At 29.0% G+C, this 20,809-nt stretch overlaps 2 protein-coding genes across 10 annotated transcripts in view; both read right to left on the reverse strand.

Moving 5' to 3' along the window:
- Nucleotides 1–52: 52 nt before the first annotated feature.
- LOC130895667 (uncharacterized) lies at nt 53–14,572 on the reverse strand. Of its 2 annotated transcripts, XM_057803111.1 has the most exons (4): nt 14,353–14,572; nt 8,449–8,911; nt 2,234–2,365; nt 53–615 (listed from the first exon to the last, which is right to left on the reverse strand). In XM_057803111.1, the coding sequence occupies exons 2-4, from the start codon at nt 8,678–8,680 to the stop codon at nt 473–475; spliced, it is 507 nt and encodes a 168-aa protein (XP_057659094.1). In that variant the 5' UTR covers nt 8,681–8,911; nt 14,353–14,572; the 3' UTR covers nt 53–472. The 2 variants fall into 2 exon arrangements, with proteins under 2 accessions (XP_057659094.1, XP_057659093.1); XM_057803110.1 differs by lacking the exon at nt 8,449–8,911.
- Nucleotides 14,573–16,268: 1,696 nt separating this feature from the next.
- Nucleotides 16,269–20,809, reverse strand: part of LOC130895668 (uncharacterized) — a 28,717-nt gene continuing 24,176 nt past the window's right edge. For 7 of the 8 annotated variants that reach the window (XM_057803116.1, XM_057803115.1, XM_057803113.1 and 4 more), the window contains exons 2-3: nt 17,233–17,367; nt 16,269–17,106 (exon numbers count right to left, since the gene is read on the reverse strand). In XM_057803116.1, coding sequence (XP_057659099.1) covers nt 16,967–17,106; nt 17,233–17,367 — 275 coding nt within the window. In that variant the 3' untranslated portion in view covers nt 16,269–16,966. Of the gene's footprint in view, nt 17,107–17,232; nt 17,368–18,739; nt 18,967–20,809 lie in introns of those variants that run through there. The other variant, XM_057803112.1, reaches the window with a different exon arrangement.

Genomic DNA, 20,809 nt, shown 5'->3' on the forward strand with positions numbered 1-20,809 from the left:
AACCCGAGCGAGAAGATTGAGTGTATAGGGTGTTTCGCCACAAAAAAATCGGTTTTTAAATGAAAAATATTTATTTAATAAAACGTTCTTGACATAATGATTATTATTTTTTAAAAAAATTGATTTATATCTAACGAAAATGCGTAAGACACGAAAGGATTTGATACGTAGCGGTAATATTTCTTCTTCTGTTATTTTCCGTATAAGAAAAATGAAAATTTTCCGGTCTGTTATCGAATTTATTTAGTAAAATGTCGATTAGAGTCGTTACGACACAAATTTGAATAGATAAACAATTATTTATAAAACAATTTGAAACATAGTGCGGCAGTCGACGTGTTAAACTGATTGTTGTCAATTATTAAACGTCATAGAACAAAAATTCTCTAAATTTGATACAACAAATGCACTAAAAATAGAAGTTTTCAAACAAATTAAAGTTTTTTTTTAGTCACGATTGAATAAAAAATAATTATGTCGAAATTGTATAAGGGGGTGGAGATTGAGCGGGTGTAGTCCGCGTGTGAACGTTAATTCTAGTCTGAACTGACACGCTTCTCATGTTATTTTCTTCTTCTTTTATTATATCTTCGTATTTAGGAGGTGCTTCCAGAGCTGCAACAAAATATTGGTTAAATACAAAATTAATCAAAATTAACTACCAGCCTTAATTTGAAAAACACTTCTTGCTTCAGGGGGTTATTATATCTCGAAAACAAAGCAGAAAACATTCCAAAGTGCTACGAAGATGAAAACAAAAGGACAACACGTCAATCTGGTGATCAAGGATCGCCGTTTCGACGAGATCCCCGAAGGTATTCCAGGAAGTTTATATTTCCCGTGGAGATGTACACGCAATCCTTCAAGGGGTTATTATATCTTGAAAACAAAGCAGAAAAAAGATCAAACGCATTCCAAAGTGCCACGAAGATGAAAACGAAAGGTCAACACGTCAATCTGGTGATCAAGGATCGCCGTTTCGACGAGATCCCCGAAGATCTTCCAGGAAGTTTATATTTCCTGTGGAGATGTACACGCAATCCTTCAAGGGGTTATTATATCTTGAAAACAAAGCAGAAAAAAGATCAAACGCATTCCAAAGTGCCACGAAGATGAAAACAAAAGGACGAAACGTCAATCTGGTGATCAAGGATCGCCGTTTCGACGAGATCCCCGAAGGTCTTCCAGGAAGTTTATATTTCCCGTGGAGATGTACACGCAATCCTTCAAGGGGTTATTATATCTTGAAAACAAAGCAGAAAAAAGATCAAACGCATTCCAAAGTGCCACGAAGATGAAAACAAAAGGACGAAACGTCAATCTGGTGATCAAGGATCGCCGTTTCGACGAGATCCCCGAAGGTATTCCAGGAAGTTTATATTTCCCGTGGAGATGTACACGCAATCCTTCAAGGGGTTATTATATCTTGAAAACAAAGCAGAAAAAAGATCAAACGCATTCCAAAGTGCCACGAAGATGAAAACGAAAGGTCAACACGTCAATCTGGTGATCAAGGAGTCTTGGAAGCTTACGACTTACTATCAAACGAAAAACGAAATCAGTATTATACTCCAGCTGGTTTATAGAATTTACCTCGTCCCTTTAGACGTTTTTTTTGTTTCATCGATTCAAGATATCGCTAAAACTGCGACATTTGGAGAACTTGGACAAGATTATCGCCGTTTCGACGAGATGAGTAGAGGAAACGGACGCTCTGCAGTATATGGATGGGCAAATCGGGCTTCTCGGTACGCTGGGGTTAATTTGGGATCAGTAGTTGTCTTTTTTGGCTCAAGGTTAGATGTCTTAAGTCTTCTTCCACTCGCAACCACTTCACGCGTTTCCCTGAGCTCTTGTCGAACTTGAGCACCAGGATGTGCAAGTTTTTTTTTTCCAGAACCGCGTTTTTGGTGAACCGAGTGACTTTATGTTGACCGCTTGAGCTGCTTTATCACTTGTTGAAGAAAAGGAATGGAAAAATAACAAAAAAAAATGGAAAAAGAGGACTGAATAGATTAGATTAGATTATAACAAGGAATATAGCGAAAATTATGCCTCAAATAACTCAATACGAAGTATAAGGTATGCTCTGATTGAAAATTGAGTAAAACCTACAAAAATTGGATAGTTTCATAGGGGACGGATGTATGAATGGTTGCTAGGATGCCGTACGAGACGAAACAAATAAACTGTAATGAGTTTTGACGTCACAAATAAAATAAATCGTACATACGTGCGTAAGGAGGTGGCGCGCTCGGAAATATCCCCACGTCCCTATCAGTAGATTCCAAATCTTCGATGAACGTTGAATTTATATACGCATCTGAACTTCCATCTCGTGGAACGTGTCGATGAGCCAGTCTTTCTGCATAAAATCGAACTACGTATCAAAAACTCGTTTCAACATTACGATATAATCGAAAATATTTTTTTTTAAACGACATAAACCAACAATCTGTTCGTAATAAAAGATTTGCTTCATCAACCTGTCCGATAACCAAGAAGATATTAGAGCTCCGAGCTCCAATATCATCGGTTCCGAACCAGTTTGAGATCTCCTGGAAAAATTAACAAGGGAAATGAGTCAAACCAATTATTGGGGTGACCTACAGGGGTTGAGACAGATTTCCATCAAGATTTGCTTGAAATTTCAACAGTAGGTAGTAAAACAAACTCTACCCTTTACGTGAATACCACCCCAACTAGGGGGTGGTAATTTTTTTGGTGGAACTAACCGTAGAAATCGGTTTTTCAAAAAATCGATACTTTTTGACTTATTCGCGATTTAAATTTTGAATTTCTATTTTGTAACCTTTTGAAATATAAAAACTATAAAAACTAATTTTAAATTAAAATAAACCCTAAATGGAGACGATTCAGAAACATATATAAACGTTTTCCGTATTTATTTACACACTACACAATACACTTCACTTGCACTAATTTACTTCGCGATTTAAATTTTGAATTTCTGTTATAAAAAACTAATTTTTCACAAAAAATTTGGATTTTATCGAAAAATGATTATGATTTATTGGATCTTTTTTAAAGAACTTTGAAAAACTATTCAAATGAGACTTTGTAATACAAAAAATACGTGAATTATGACGAAAATCATATAGAATCCCTTCGTTTCATAAAAAAAACCTTGATATTGCCGCCCTGTTTAAAAAAAATTGTCTTTTATTACAAATAACTTTAAAAAAATGATGGATACGTACGTTAAAACATCTAGAAAACAAAAACCCAGGTTTGTTTTTAATAAAAATTCAATATAACCTTTGAAAATTCATAGGAACGTGTGACTTGTACCATTTTGGAACATTTTGAAATATAAAAACTAATTTTAAATTAAAATAAACCCTAAATGGAGACGATTCAGAAACATATATAAACGTTTTCCGTATTTATTTACATACTACACAATACACTTCACTTGCACTAATTTACTTCGCGATTTAAATTTTGAATTTCTGTTATAAAAAACGTAGATTTTTCACAAAAAATTTGGATTTTATCGAAAAATGATTATGATTTATTGGATCTTTTTTAAATAGCTTTGAAAAACCATTCAAATCAGCCTTTGTAATACAAAAAATACGTAAATTATGACGAAAATCATATAGAATCCCTTCGTTTCATAAAAAAAACCTTGATATTGCCGCCCTGTTTAAAAAAAATTGTCTTTTATTACAAATAACTTTAAAAAAATGATGGATACGTACGTTAAAACATCTAGAAAACAAAAACCCAGGTTTGTTTTTAATAAAAATTCAATATAACCTTTGAAAATTCATAGGAACGTGTGACTTGTACCATTTTGGAACATTTTGAAATATAAAAACTAATTTTAAATTAAAAGAAACCCAAGATCGAGACGATTCAGAAACATATATAAACGTTTTCCGTATTTATTTACACACTACACAATACACTTCACTTGCACTAATTTACTTCGCGATTTAAATTTTGAATTTCTGTTATAAAAAACTAGATTTTTCACAAAAAATTTGGATTTTATCGAAAAATGATTATGATTTATTGGATCTTTTTTAAATAACTTTGAAAAACCATTCAAATCAGCCTTTGTAATACAAAAAATACGTAAATTATGACGAAAATCATATAGAATCCCTTCGTTTCAAAAAAAAAACCTTGATATTGCCGCCCTGTTTAAAAAAAATTGTCTTTTATTACAAATAACTTTAAAAAAATGATGGATACGTACGTTAAAACATCTAGAAAACAAAAACCCAGGTTTGTTTTTAATAAAAATTCAATATAACCTTTGAAAATTCATAGGAACGTGTGACTTGTACCATTTTGGAACATTTTGAAATATAAAAACTAATTTTAAATTAAAAGAAACCCAAGATCGAGACGATTCAGAAACATATATAAACGTTTTCCGTATTTATTTACACACTACACAATACACTTCACTTGCACTAATTTACTTCGCGATTTAAATTTTGAATTTCTGTTATAAAAAACTAGATTTTTCACAAAAAATTTGGATTTTATCGAAAAATGATTATGATTTATTGGATCTTTTTTAAATAACTTTGAAAAACCATTCAAATCAGCCTTTGTAATACAAAAAATACGTAAATTATGACGAAAATCATATAGAATCCCTTCGTTTCAAAAAAAAAACCTTGATATTGCCGCCCTGTTTAAAAAAAATTGTCTTTTATTACAAATAACTTTAAAAAAATGATGGATACGTACGTTAAAACATCTAGAAAACAAAAACCCAGGTTTGTTTTTAATAAAAATTCAATATAACCTTTGAAAATTCATAGGAACGTGTGACTTGTACCATTTTGGAACATTTTGAAATATAAAAACTAATTTTAAATTAAAAGAAACCCAAGATCGAGACGATTCAGAAACATATATAAACGTTTTCCGTATTTATTTACACACTACACAATACACTTCACTTGCACTAATTTACTTCGCGATTTAAATTTTGAATTTCTGTTATAAAAAACTAGATTTTTCACAAAAAATTTGGATTTTATCGAAAAATGATTATGATTTATTGGATCTTTTTTAAATAACTTTGAAAAACCATTCAAATCAGCCTTTGTAATACAAAAAATACGTAAATTATGACGAAAATCATATAGAATCCCTTCGTTTCATAAAAAAACCCTGATATTGCCGCCCTGTTTAAAAAAAATTGTCTTTTATTACAAATAACTTTAAAAAAATGATGGATACGTACGTTAAAACATCTAGAAAACAAAAACCCAGGTTTGTTTTTAATAAAAATTCAATATAACCTTTGAAAATTCATAGGAACGTGTGACTTGTACCGTTTTGGAACTTTTTGAAATATAAAAACTAATTTTAAATTAAAAGAAACCCAAGATCGAGACGATTCAGAAACATATATAAACGTTTTCCGTATTTATTTACACACTACACAATACACTTCACTTGCACTAATTTACTTCGCGATTTAAATTTTGAATTTCTGTTATAAAAAACTAGATTTTTCACAAAAAATTTGGATTTTATCGAAAAATGATTATGATTTATTGGATCTTTTTTAAAGAACTTTGAAAAACTATTCAAATGAGACTTTGTAATACAAAAAATACGTGAATTATGACGAAAATCATATAGAATCCCTTCGTTTCATAAAAAAAACCTTGATATTGCCGCCCTGTTTAAAAAAAATTGTCTTTTATTACAAATAACTTTAAAAAAATGATGGATACGTACGTTAAAACATCTAGAAAACAAAAACCCAGGTTTGTTTTTAATAAAAATTCAATATAACCTTTGAAAATTCATAGGAACGTGTGACTTGTACCGTTTTGGAACTTTTTGAAATATAAAAACTAATTTTAAATTAAAAGAAACCCAAGATCGAGACGATTCAGAAACATATATAAACGTTTTCCGTATTTATTTACACACTACACAATACACTTCACTTGCACTAATTTACTTCGCGATTTAAATTTTGAATTTCTGTTATAAAAAACTAGATTTTTCACAAAAAATTTGGATTTTATCGAAAAATGATTATGATTTATTGGATCTTTTTTAAAGAACTTTGAAAAACTATTCAAATGAGACTTTGTAATACAAAAAATACGTGAATTATGACGAAAATCATATAGAATCCCTTCGTTTCATAAAAAAACCCTGATATTGCCGCCCTGTTTAAAAAAAATTGTCTTTTATTACAAATAACTTTAAAAAAATGATGGATACGTACGTTAAAACATCTAGAAAACAAAAACCCAGGTTTGTTTTTAATAAAAATTCAATATAACCTTTGAAAATTCATAGGAACGTGTGACTTGTACCGTTTTGGAACTTTTTGAAATATAAAAACTAATTTTAAATTAAAAGAAACCCAAGATCGAGACGATTCAGAAACATATATAAACGTTTTCCGTATTTATTTACACACTACACAATACACTTCACTTGCACTAATTTACTTCGCGATTTAAATTTTGAATTTCTGTTATAAAAAACTAGATTTTTCACAAAAAATTTGGATTTTATCGAAAAATGATTATGATTTATTGGATCTTTTTTAAAGAACTTTGAAAAACTATTCAAATGAGACTTTGTAATACAAAAAATACGTGAATTATGACGAAAATCATATAGAATCCCTTCGTTTCATAAAAAAAACCTTGATATTGCCGCCCTGTTTAAAAAAAATTGTCTTTTATTACAAATAACTTTAAAAAAATGATGAATACGTACGTTAAAACATCTAGAAAACAAAAACCCAGGTTTGTTTTTAATAAAAATTCAATATAACCTTTGAAAATTCATAGGAACGTGTGACTTGTACCGTTTTGGAACTTTTTGAAATATAAAAACTAATTTTAAATTAAAAGAAACCCAAGATCGAGACGATTCAGAAACATATATAAACGTTTTCCGTATTTATTTACACACTACACAATACACTTCACTTGCACTAATTTACTTCGCGATTTAAATTTTGAATTTCTGTTATAAAAAACTAGATTTTTCACAAAAAATTTGGATTTTATCGAAAAATGATTATGATTTATTGGATCTTTTTTAAAGAACTTTGAAAAACTATTCAAATGAGACTTTGTAATACAAAAAATACGTGAATTATGACGAAAATCATATAGAATCCCTTCGTTTCATAAAAAAAACCTTGATATTGCCGCCCTGTTTAAAAAAAATTGTCTTTTATTACAAATAACTTTAAAAAAATGATGGATACGTACGTTAAAACATCTAGAAAACAAAAACCCAGGTTTGTTTTTAATAAAAATTCAATATAACCTTTGAAAATTCATAGGAACGTGTGACTTGTACCGTTTTGGAACTTTTTGAAATATAAAAACTAATTTTAAATTAAAAGAAACCCAAGATCGAGACGATTCAGAAACATATATAAACGTTTTCCGTATTTATTTACACACTACACAATACACTTCACTTGCACTAATTTACTTCGCGATTTAAATTTTGAATTTCTGTTATAAAAAACGTAGATTTTTCACAAAAAATTTGGATTTTATCGAAAAATGATCCAGTTATGGAGATGGAATTGATTTAGAGAACCGAAGATTTTGAAAATTGAATAAGTAGAAAACGATCGGATCTTTTTTTAAGAACTTTGAAAAACTATTCATATGAGACTTTGTAATACAAAAAATACGTGAATTATGACGAAAATAATATAGAATCCCTTCGTTTCATAAAAAAACCCTGATATTGCCGCCCTATTTAAAAAAAATTGTCTTTTATTACAAATAACTTTAAAAAAATGATGGATACGTACGTTAAAACTTCTAGAAAACAAAAACCCAGGTTTGTTTTTAATAAAAATTCAATATAACCTTTGAAAATTCATAGGAACGTGTGACTTGTACCATTTTGGAACATTTTGAAATATAAAAACTAATTTTAAATTAAAATAAACCCTAAATGGAGACGATTCAGAAACATATATAAACGTTTTTCGTATTATTTACACAATACACTTAACTTGCACTAATTTACTTATAAATATCACTCAAATAATTACTTTCACTGATTTAATCATACAACTACGACTATTTATTTAAAATTAACTAACTTATTTATAAATAGAATTCTACGAAGTTCTAGAACAAAAACCGAATTCGGCGAATTTTAAAATTCTATTAAACGTGAACAGGGCCGGATTAAGGACCCATTTCGCGAGCTTGCAACAATATAAATGTGTGTACGAATCGATGATTAAGGGTTGAAACTTTAACTTTAATTTTAATGAATTTTGACAATAAGGGGGTGAAGGTTTATTGGTATAGGGTAGATTTGAGATATTGAAGATGTAATTTATATTATTTTCTAACAGTAAATCATACACGGGATCAGTTCTGTGGTTTTATATTGAAGCGACGACTCGATGTCTTGGTGGATCTTCGAAAAACAAAATCTTACCTTCGGGTGTCGTTCTGCCCGCAACAACCACTATTCGTCGTCTGCGACGTTCCATCTTCATCCTTTTATATGTTCTTATTGCAACACACAACCGAATGCAAATTGAAATGATAAGGCAAAATATCCAGACTCCTGCGAATGCAGAAAATCCATTTGTTCGATCTCCCTCGTTATTAGATATTGGAGGTGAAGGGCGACGAGTCGTAGGATAGGGAAAAAACTGTTTTTCCATTATTATACGTCAAACACTCAAAAATATTTGGAATTACATGTCAGATGTTTTTCCAAAAGTGCGATTTATCTATAATCAGTACTTTTGATATCGTGATTTTTGATAAAAACAAGTGTGTGTGCGGCGATAAAGTTTATTATTCGGACAAAGGAGATTCTTTATGTTTTTGTTTCGTATTTCAATGGAAATATAAATATTATAATCCACCCTGATGTATAGGTCTGACGTTCTCTAAAAGATAAACATCAAATTTATAATAGTACAGTCGTTCAAGCTTAAAATCGACGAAACCTCGAAATTTTAAAGATGGATCTTCTTGAAAATTCGGAATTATGTTCATCTTACCCTCATCTTCAAACCTGATTTGGTCGCGAAGTATGCTTTTTGTTTTTAAGGGGTGAAAATCACCCCTTACTCCAATAAATTGAAAACTAACTAATTAAAGCGGGGATGGGCTTTAGTTATGTTTAAATATAATAAATGTTGATTGTTTTGTATCGTGAATTTTATATTTTGATATTTTACAGTTCACCTACCCTTAAAAATAACCCCTTATGCAAAAATTATTTGAAAAATGTGGTTAAAAAACAAAAAATTTTATAATAGGAGGATTTTTTTTCTTAGAGTATAAGAAATCTGACCGTCAATATTTTTAATAGTGTAACCACCAAAAACCACCCCTCGGAATGGGAAGAATATAAATATAAAAGATGCACAGCGTGTATAAAAGAATAAATACTCCAAAAAGGTTAAAGACGTTTCGTGATTTTCCAGCATTATCTCTAGAAAAATGTATTTGGCTCCCCTTCAAGCTTTTTGCTTTCATCCATACATCATTTTGTAGGGAATTTTATAAGCTACAAAACCACGAAAGTTGCAACCCTTCTAGGCCCTTTTCTTCAGACAATTTTGATGTTAAAGATTAAAAAAGAATATTCCTTAAAATTGAAATCAATACTTTAAACGCTTATATCTCGTTTAATTTTCAAGCTACGTGAGTTTAAAAAAAAGCGAAATGTTTAGTAAAATAAAAGTTAAATTTTAGTTAGAAATAAATTTTTTCGTTTATCCAATAGTTTTTGAGATATTTTGAAAAAATAACGTTGTTTTTTTAAATCGAAAAAAAAATTTCGCATTAAACAACTTTTTTTCAAAATATACGTGTTCCGAACAATTCAAATTTTTGGAACGTGTTGTTAGGGCTTAAATAAAGATAATTTTACGTGGGCTACGATTAATTTTAATTTTGACGTACGTGGTGTCAAATTTACCGAAGTTTTTTTTGTCAAATTCGAGTTACTCAACTTATTTTCGTCATAACTCGCTTAATTTTCATGCTAGAAAATTTTGTAAAAGTTCATTTTAAAGGTCTGAAAAAGTACTTTAAAAATGTTCATAACAATTTTTTATGAAAAATTGATAGTTTTTCCGTTATTTGAGCTCAAACTTTTGCGTAAATTTACGAAAAAGAAAAATTGGCTTTCAGTGACTCATAAGTTGCTAAATATTATTAAAAAAATTTAATTGAAGCTGACCAATTTCTTTGTTTTTTTATAAGCTTCAATTTTGATAAGAATAATTTTTTCCAGAAAATGCGTAATTTTCGAGTTTTTCGTGAAAAAATGTTGAAAAACGTGATTTTTTTTATTTTCGTCATAACTCGCTTAATTTTCATGCTAGAAAATTTTGTAAAAGCTCATTTTAAAGGTCTGAAAAAGTACTTTAAAAATGTTTATTACAATTTTTTGTGAAAAATTGATCGTTTTTCCGTTATTTGAGCTCAAACTTTTGCGTAAATTTACGAAAAAGAAAAATTGGCCTTCAGTGACTCATAAGTTGCTGAATATTATTAAAAAAATTTAATTCAAACCGACTAATTTCTTTGTTTTTTTATAAGCTTTAATTTTGATAAGAATAATTTTTTCCAGAAAATGTGTAATTTTCGAGTTTTTCGTGAAAAACTGTTGAAAAACAGTGATTTTTTTTATTTTCGTCATAACTCGCTTAATTTTCATGCTAGAAAATTTTGTAAAAGCTCATTTTAAAGGTCTGAAAAAGTACTTTAAAAATGTTCATAACAATTTTTTGTGAAAAATTGATCGTTTTTCCGTTATTTGAGCTCAAACTTTTGCGTAAATTTACGAAAAAGAAAAATTGGCCTTCAGTGACTCATAAGTTGCTGAATATTATTAAAAAAATTTAATTCAAACCGACTAATTTCTTTGTTTTTTTATAAGCTTTAATTTTGATAAGAATAATTTTTTCCAGAAAATGTGTAATTTTCGAGTTTTTCGTGAAAAACTGTTGAAAAACAGTGATTTTTTTTATTTTCGTCATAACTCGCTTAATTTTCATGCTAGAAAATTTTGTAAAAGCTCATTTTAAAGGTCTGAAAAAGTACTTTAAAAATGTTCATAACAATTTTTTGTGAAAAATTGATCGTTTTTCCGTTATTTGAGCTCAAACCTCTGCGTAAATTTACGAAAAACAAAAATTGGCTTTCAGTGACTCATAAGTTGCTAAATATTATTAAAAAAATTTAATTGAAGCTGACTAATTTCTTTGTTTTTTTATAAGCTTCAATTTTGATAAGAATAATTTTTTCCAGAAAATGCGTAATTTTCGAGTTTTTCGTGAAAAAATGTTGAAAAACAGTGATTTTTTTTATTTTCGTCATAACTCGCTTAATTTTCATGCTAGAAAATTTTGTAAAAGCTCATTTTAAAGGTCTGAAAAAGTACTTTAAAAATGTTTATTACAATTTTTTGTGAAAAATTGATCGTTTTTCCGTTATTTGAGCTCAAACTTTTGCGTAAATTTACGAAAAAGAAAAAATTGGCTTTCAGTGACTCATAAGTTGCTGAATATTATTAAAAAAATTTAATTGAAGCTGACCAATTTCTTTGTTTTTTTATAAGCTTCAATTTTGATAAGAATAATTTTTTCCAGAAAATGCGTAATTTTCGAGTTTTTCGTGAAAAAATGTTGAAAAACAGTGATTTTTTTTATTTTCGTCATAACTCGCTTAATTTTCATGCTAGAAAATTTTGTAAAAGCTCATTTTAAAGGTCTGAAAAAGTACTTTAAAAATGTTTATTACAATTTTTTGTGAAAAATTGATCGTTTTTCCGTTATTTGAGCTCAAACTTTTGCGTAAATTTACGAAAAAGAAAAAATTGGCTTTCAGTGACTCATAAGTTGCTGAATATTATTAAAAAAATTTAATTGAAGCTGACCAATTTCTTTGTTTTTTTATAAGCTTCAATTTTGATAAGAATAATTTTTTCCAGAAAATGCGTAATTTTCGAGTTTTTCGTGAAAAAATGTTGAAAAACAGTGATTTTTTTTATTTTCGTCATAACTCGCTTAATTTTCATGCTAGAAAATTTTGTAAAAGCTCATTTTAAAGGTCTGAAAAAGTACTTTAAAAATGTTTATTACAATTTTTTGTGAAAAATTGATCGTTTTTCCGTTATTTGAGCTCAAACTTTTGCGTAAATTTACGAAAAAGAAAAAATTGGCTTTCAGTGACTCATAAGTTGCTGAATATTATTAAAAAAATTTAATTGAAGCTGACCAATTTCTTTGTTTTTTTATAAGCTTCAATTTTGATAAGAATAATTTTTTCCCGAAAATGCGTAATTTTCGAGTTTTTCGTGAAAAAATGTTGAAAAACATGTTTTTTTTTTAATTTTCGTCATAACTCGCTTAATTTTCATGCTAGAAAATTTTCTAAAAGCTCATTTTAAAGGTCTGAAAAAGTACTTTAAAAATGTCATAACAATTTTTTGTGAAAAATTGATCGTTTTTCCGTTATTTGAGCTCAAACCTCTGCGTAAATTTACGAAAAAGAAAAAATTGGCCTTCAGTGACTCATAAGTTGCTGAATATTATTAAAAAAATTTAATTCAAACCGACTAATTTCTTTGTTTTTTTACAAGCTTCAATTTTGATAAGAATAATTTTTTGTAATTTTCGATTTTTTCGTGAAAAACTGTTGAAAAACGTAATTTTTGTTGTAATTTTCAGTCGCGAATAACTCAAAAATTATAGAGTTAATTAAAAAACTTTATTTCACATTTTCTTCATAAAATTCATTTTTCTATCCATTCCCTGTGTTATTTTCAATTTTTAAATTTCCACTCCCGAGTAAGGGTAGAAGCACCAAATCAGGTTTGTTATTTGCGTCATTTTTAAGCTTCCGCAAAAATTTCAAACTAATCCATGAAAGTCTTTAAAATTGCGAGGTGATTTGCTTGGTTCACTGTACTATAACATATTTTTAAAATGGAAATACTCGTCCAATAATATTTATCAAGCCCTAACACGTACCACTTTTCAATAGCTTAATTATCCCTGTTTACATTAACACGTGAAAATTTTATTTCCTCCATTCCCATCTGACATTTTTTCCCGAAAATTTGGGAGCAGTCAGCGATAAAGTTCTACCAAGAAAATTCGGTATCAAGGACAATCAAGGATTCGGGAGATTACTGTTGGTTTTTAAAAAGAAAAATTGCTTAACCCCTCGTAAAAGTAAAAAGTAGATAATTGATATTTAAAGTGATTTTAAAGTCAATGTTTAAACGTGAATTTATTTTTTTAATAAATGAATATATTTCTATAAATGCAGATATTTTAATTACGATATCAATTTTAAGAAAAACACAATTCAGAATAATTAATAGATAGTAGTACCAAGGACGTCCAAGAAACATGAAAATTTCTAATCCAATCATATCTCTATCTTATCAGTATTTAAATTTGTGGACTTATTTGAAGAGGGTATCATTCAAATGTAGATATAAATACCAAGAACAAGAGATAATTACCCTTGATCGTATTAAAAAAAAATAATTATAGCTATTTTTATATAATAAAACCTACGGTTTCTTATAAACGCCGTCGGTCGCGTACAGCGTCACGCCGTACGCCGCGTCAGTGGTTTCTTTAACACGCTGACGTTGGCGTATGGACACCGTAGACGTCATTTAACCGCTTTGCGCCACTCGTAGGTCATTCCTCAATTTTCTCACGACAAAAAGCAGAAGAAAAATCAACAGAGGCGGTCTTTATGGCTTCAGAGTTTTTCAAAATCGTTGAAACCATTTCTTGTGAATCATTCAATTGCGAAATCATTCAATAACTTCGTTGCTATGACAACGACCTGGAAAATTGTGACTTGTCTCAAGTTGTGTTTTGATTTCGCAACTTTCAAGCCCTATAACTCAGAAACGAGGGCTCGTATGAGAAAAATTTCACGTTATTTACACGTCGTTTATTCACTCCCGAATTTTTTGCACCAAGTCTCGGAACACACCCCGTATACTGTACATGGGTTTTTGAACAACTGATTTTTATGCAATGAGGGGTGGTTTTTTGACAGATGGAAATTATAAACCACCTCATAACATTTAAAAGAAATAATATTCATTATTAAGATATTTTCAACAGCCAATAATGATTTTTTTTTTAAATTAGTCTTAAGAGTGGGATTTTTTTCAAAGTTTGGGGTAGTTTTAATCTCTAAACACCAGAAAACACATAAAATTTTTCATGAAAAACGAATTTTCATACGTACAATTCTATGTGGTTCGTAAACATTAATATTTTTATCATAGTTGACTGGACTATGAATTACAGTATTTCTAGATGTGAAATAATTCTTTTACCTGCTATTATCCTCTCTCTTTCGTATGACTGTTTGATCTTCTGTAAAAGTCCGCAGAATGATATGATGAACACGAAAATCAAAGAACATAATATAAGCACTTCCAGAGTCATCTTGTTGGGGTTTTTAATATATATTTTTTTTAAATAAACTAGAATCTTTTTATGTGCAGGCCTACATTATTAAAAAATATTTGATGTCTCCATCATTGGACTGATATTGATTTTTCTTAATCAGTCTAGCGATTAGATAAAAACCGATAACAAGTTCCTACGCATATTTTGATGTTTTACTACTTCAGTGGTGTCAGGATGATCTATTTTCGCCAAAATTGGGATTATTATAAAAGATATTGGAATTGTACTGTAATTATTTGTTATAAATCGCATTTTTATAAAAAATACACCTGTTGAGGCATAAAAACACATATATTTAATAAAATTAAGTCCATGTAAATATACATATAGGTTATAATTGAATGATGCCCCTGAAATATCGGCAACATGTTATACGCTCCCAACTATTGTCCCAACCGAATATATATTTCATTAAATTTGAATTATTGTAAAATTAATAAAATGAAAATTATTTATTTCGATACTAATTTCTTCTTATATAATCATTATACTACTTTGTTTCATATATTTATTATAAAAACAAGACGTAAACAAACGATGTCCATATAAATGATTTCTTATTCAACTTCCGGTCGTAAAAATTCAGTTGTTCACTATTTTTTTTTTTTTCATTTAATATGAATTTAATCATTTTTACAAGTACTTACTACCTGTTACTTTTCTCACAAATACCTTTGTGTAAAGTAACGTTTTGATAAGCAATGTCAATAAAAGGTCATTGCTCAACCTCATTTTACTATTAACTTTTTTAATAATAAGTAATCAAAATTTACATTTCAAAATTTTATCTATATCTGGAGTCTCGTTTAACGATTCAGCAATAATATATCGTTAATCTTTTGAAACATCTTATCAAAAAAAATTGTGATACAATATTTTTTGATATAGGCAACCAGTAATACTGAATATTTTGATTGGTATTAACCAAGGTTCGTAAACACTAGGTCGTTCGTTCCACATACGAAAATGGGAAACCGTTACGTCACTCGCTCAAAAGAATTCGATGAATAAACAGTTAAAATAGATCAGTAGAATAGGTCATTTCGAGTAATGTGATTTGAGACGTCGGCCACACTGTTGTGGTGGACAAAAATAGAGATTATTCCAATTTTTTTGGGATGAATATATGAGGCTAAAAATCTCGAAAGTAAAACCAATGTTCATGTAAAAAACGGTCTCACAAGACGATATGGCGGTTGGCTATGACGTCATTCCAATAAGATCTATTATGTGTCTGTTATAAATCTGTTTTTTCCATCATAGTCACCCTGTATTGGATATTTTAAAGAAATTAATCATATGTCTGCTGACGTCACATATTTATCGGATAAGTTACTGAACAACCAATCTTCTATCAACCTTGGGTATCGTCGAGAAATTTTCCTACGAGTTATGCAAATCTATTTACATATTGTAGAAAGTTGTATTTATAAATTAATTCATAAATACTTATATAAAGGTGGGTTTTCAAATTGATATGGTGAATTTTTGTTATATACAGGGTAAAAAAATCCATTTGCTTTAATAGGAATTGTAGAAATGAAATACAGCTTTCAATATACAAGGCAACCTATCTTCTATCAACCTTGGGTATCGTCGAGAAATTCTTCTACGAGTTATGCAAATCTATTTACATATTGTAGAAAGTTGTATGTATTTATAAATTAATTCATAAATACTTATATAAAGGTGGGTTTTGAAATTGATATGTTGAATTTTTGTTATATACAGGGTAAGAAAAAATCCAGTTGCTATAATAGGAATTGTAGAAATAAAATACTTGATATCTAAAAGATTTATTATAATTATAAATACTTTCCAGGTATATGCAGTTGTTTGCATGTACACAATAAAATCTAACTGGTCAGTCTGATTAAATCTGTATAAAATGAGATTTTATTAATAAACTTACTACATGTATAGCCTACCTATTTACACTAAAAAATACGTTTTGAATTCAATGTTATAATACACGGATCACAGTAATTCATTTCAGATATTGTAAATGTAAATAAAAACAAAATACAACGTGACTATAATAAATTAATGAAACAATGTTTGACTTTGAAAGACTGCCCCTAACAGAACAAACTTTTTTTCGTGATGTAAGTGTGATTATAGATTATATATTGTGAATACAATTTCCGGAAGATGGTTTCGAGTATGTTCTACTCAAAATTTGATTTTTAGAAATATCTACACATTCATATTTAATATCTTATCATCTAAATCACAGTATATAATTAATTAGAATAATAATTATTGGAATTTGTTACCGTCTCAATTAATCCGGTCGAATTATGGGCGAATTACTGATTGCTAAAGCTGGTTATACACTAAACGGTTAATCTGATTGTGTGAAACGTTCTTTTGTAATGAATTAGAGCATTATAGACGATATTTAGGATATTAATTAAAATAATTTTTTGAGCTACTCTATTTTTTGAGCATTTTTATTATCTACAGAATTGTTTGGAATTACTGCGACGTTGTTGTTGTTGTTGGTGGTACAACAATTACAGCGTGAGACGGCGGAGGAGGAGGTGGTAATTCTGATGTAGAGGTACCACCGTTATTTTGTAGACTTGCTTTCATAACTTCATCGTATGAGGGGGGTGCTGAAAAATAAATGAACAATTATTATTAGTTAACTACGAGAGTTGTTTGAAAAGTTTCTGACGTAAAACAACTTTCGTATAATCGAAACTTAATGATGATTAGTGAATTGAGATGATCGTATTTACCGTCATCATACGCAGATTTGTTCATTTGATTCATTAACGTGATGTGGTCTAAAGATAAATGGGCATTATGTGTCGGCCATTGTTCTTGATTCTGTACTTGACTACTTATATTGTAAATATCTTCCTGTTGGTGAGCTGTAACAAGAGAAAAATGTTCTTATTAACTATAAACACTCTAATTATACAGTGTGTCCCGCGTAAGAACGGGCGCAAATTAGATATAAGGCCATGAATTTCGAAAAAAAAAAATAATTTGTTTGCAAGTTTTTTATCGGTCAGTTGATTTGAAAAAATTAATTTTTATATCGTGAATTATTTAATTCTAAAACTTTTTTTACTCTTGTCATTTTTCATAAAAGTTTGTCATTTTCAAAAAAAAGTCGAATAACTAAAGACATGGTTTTCTACAATGTTATTTATAAAAAAAACTTCTGTGAAATTTTATCTTCTTCTACTTACTATTACTTAAATCCCTTAAAGTTTTTTACAGTGAAACATATTTGGTATTTTTAAGTTGAGAGGTTGCATAGAAATTTATTTTTTTCGAAATTTTTGACCCTACTTTAAGGCCCTATAATTTTTCAGGAATGCAACTTGGTATAGAGATAAACCGCCATCAAACGTCATATTTTGAATTTTCTTATAAGCTTCTGATTGGTTTCTATTCTTAATCCCGTGACGGGACACCCTGTATAAACGGTAAAGTATAGTACATAATATTTTCATGTGGAATTAGTAAACGTATAAAAAGTTGCATACTTTTCAGGAGTGATTCATAGAATGAACAGTCACATAATAACTATTAGAGATAACAGTTAACCTACGATTAACGTTATTTTGAAAATATTTTTTGTTACATTGATTTATAATAAACATTTCGTATAGGTTAATCCATTGTTTGAACTATTTACAATTTAAAATACAATGATAAGAATGTTATTGTTTACTTAAATTTTTATTAAATTCAGTGTAAAGCTGAAAATAATAGCGATAAAGCACGGCAATGTACATATTACAAATAAACGGTTACTAATATTTTGTTTTCGTGATATTTCTAAATATAATTCAAATATTATAAGTTCAGAATGATAAAATTTAAACCTCGACTCAATCGACAGCAATATTAGTGAGTTAAACAAATCGTAAACTGTTTTAACATTATTAATATTATATTATATTAATTTGAAACCTTGTAAACGTTGTAAATCATTATTCTGATGATAATAATATCCGAAACCAAAAAAAAAAGTTAATTAAAACTTTGATTAATAAATGTAACCTTAGAAGTTCGCTTCTTGGTATGAACCGTGTAACGCCCTCTATGGGAATCAGATATAACAAGTTCATTGCGTAACTTCCTAGAGATGGGAGGGTTACATTTTTTTATACACCCAACGATAGTCCCGATTATATTTAAGGTTTTATATCTATTTTAGGTTAGATTATACGATATACGAACATATTTATTTTAATTAACGTTGAAGAAAAATATTTTTTATCGACTTACAGATTAGACCTTTCTTTCTCAATTTGTACTGTATGTAAACATTGAACAAAAAGAAGCTAACGAAGATGAGCACCACCCAAATAACGGTAGACAACATGTTGGTTACATTTCTGTAGAACTTTTGATTCGATGAATAAAAAAAATGTCTCTTTATAATGTTTCGTGTTTTTCGCTTCATACATAATAATATACGTTTCTTATCTTTGTCTAGTTAATGTCGGATTAAATGATAATAGTACGTTGAAATAATTTGCGTTTTACACATTGACAAATTAAAAGCAAGGTTGAAGTTGTAAAACAAAGGAGAGGTGGGGATAGACGGTATTTTCGTCCATGGATTAAATATCCGTGTAATATTTTTAGAAATAATGGAAGATAAATCTATTAAAAATTAATTGTATAAGGGAAAAAATCATTTATATGAATAAATCACAATAAGCATATATATTTTGATAAATATCGATCAAATATAATGATTGTTAACCATGCGGGAACACTATAACCTCTTTCGAAACACGCCGGCTACATAAGAAACTAAAAATAGGTAGTCCGGTCAAATTAGATCAAAAAATAAGAATGCATCTACATAAATTCTCATCGAGTTGAAAATCAGTAAAATTGTTTAAAATATAATTAAAAGTGAAATTTGAAAGTTTCCCATCATTTCCATGTATGGTCAAAGTTCAAAAAAATGAGTTTATCGCGATTATCAGCAAAACGGTGAGTTTTATCATGAAAATACCTCAGACGAAAATTGTAGATCATAAAATTATCTACAAAAAACGTATTAATACTTTTTTTCCTATGAGCTACCGTTTCTGAGATATAAGATATAACGATTCATTATAAATTTCACAACTATTTAAATCGTTATATCTCAGAAACAGTGGCTTGTATGAAAAAAAGTATTGATACATTTTTTGTAGATAATTTTATGATCTACAATTTTTATCTAAAGTATTTTCATGATAAAACTTACCGTTTTACTGAAAACAGCGGAAAACTCAGTTTTTTGACCTTTGACCTTGAATAATTTTTTTTCCATACACTTAAATGATAGGGAGCATTCAAATTCTATGTTCAATTGTATTTTAAACAATTTTACTGATTTTCAGCTTGATGGGAGTTTACGTAACTTTGAATATCTAAATTTAAAATGAACATGTTTTTTTTATGAAACATACTGATTTGGCATTCCGAGAGTGATTTGAAATATCACGAAAATTTGACGTCAAAATGGAAATTTCAATCACGAATAACATGAAAACGATGAAACTTACGAATTTTTTCAATTTTTTTGCAAGTCCTATAACCGATGCTAAAATACAGGGTATATATTTGGTTCCCAATATCTCTTTTTTTTGACAAATTATAACAATGTGAAAAGACATGTTGATCGACGCATGCGCGGAAGAGTTTCTGTGAAAAAAATATACAAATGCATCATTTTTATCAAAAAACCTAACCTAACCTAACAAAAATCACTAAATTTTCATTTTATCTATTGATTTTTTCGCGAAACTAATGCATTTGCGTACTTTTTTCACAGAGATAGAGAGCGACAAAGATAGATCAATCGAACAAAGTTATCCACGGTTCGATATCTGTCAACCTTCCTGAGATAATGGCCACTTCCGGTATATCCGGAAGTAAATGTTTCACTATTAAAAAATCTCGTATTTTGTAAAAGGAAACTAAACAAAGTACCACTGTACAATATAGAACTTGTTATGTTTAAAACAACAACCGAAATCGCTTTATAAGTTGAAAATAAACTTGTCATAAACTAATAAATTGACAGAAAACCGAATAAACTTGTTGGCGAACGCTAACCACGCTATGCGTCGAATGCGACGTTTATTAACCTTATCGTTACCTCTTAGGTATAAAAATAAATCATTTTATTTAACTGAGTGTTACACGTGTCCTTGTCCTTGTCCTTCAGGTGTTCTAGTTTCAACAGAACAGTGCATTTCATATTTATTTGGCAGTAGTCCAATATCTGTATTACGTCAAATTGTTAAAGCATCATTTGTTGTTATAAGGAAGTTGTTATAGTCCGGGAGCCAG

The sequence above is a fragment of the Diorhabda carinulata genome, chromosome 6, assembly GCF_026250575.1.
Source record: "Diorhabda carinulata isolate Delta chromosome 6, icDioCari1.1, whole genome shotgun sequence".
Lineage (NCBI taxonomy): Eukaryota > Metazoa > Arthropoda > Insecta > Coleoptera > Chrysomelidae > Diorhabda > Diorhabda carinulata.

Bases quoted from the DNA above. Each gene is read 5' to 3' on its own strand.
- LOC130895667 (XM_057803111.1), bottom strand. From the start codon at position 8,680: ATGGAAAAACAGTTTTTTCCCTATCCTACGACTCGTCGCCCTTCACCT. The intron at 2,366-8,448 runs GTAAGATTTTGT...GATTTTATGCAG, and splicing joins GGGCAGAACGACACCCGAAG to AAAGACTGGCTCATCGACAC. The intron at 616-2,233 runs GTATGTACGATT...ATTTTGTTGCAG, and splicing joins CGCGCCACCTCCTTACGCAC to CTCTGGAAGCACCTCCTAAA.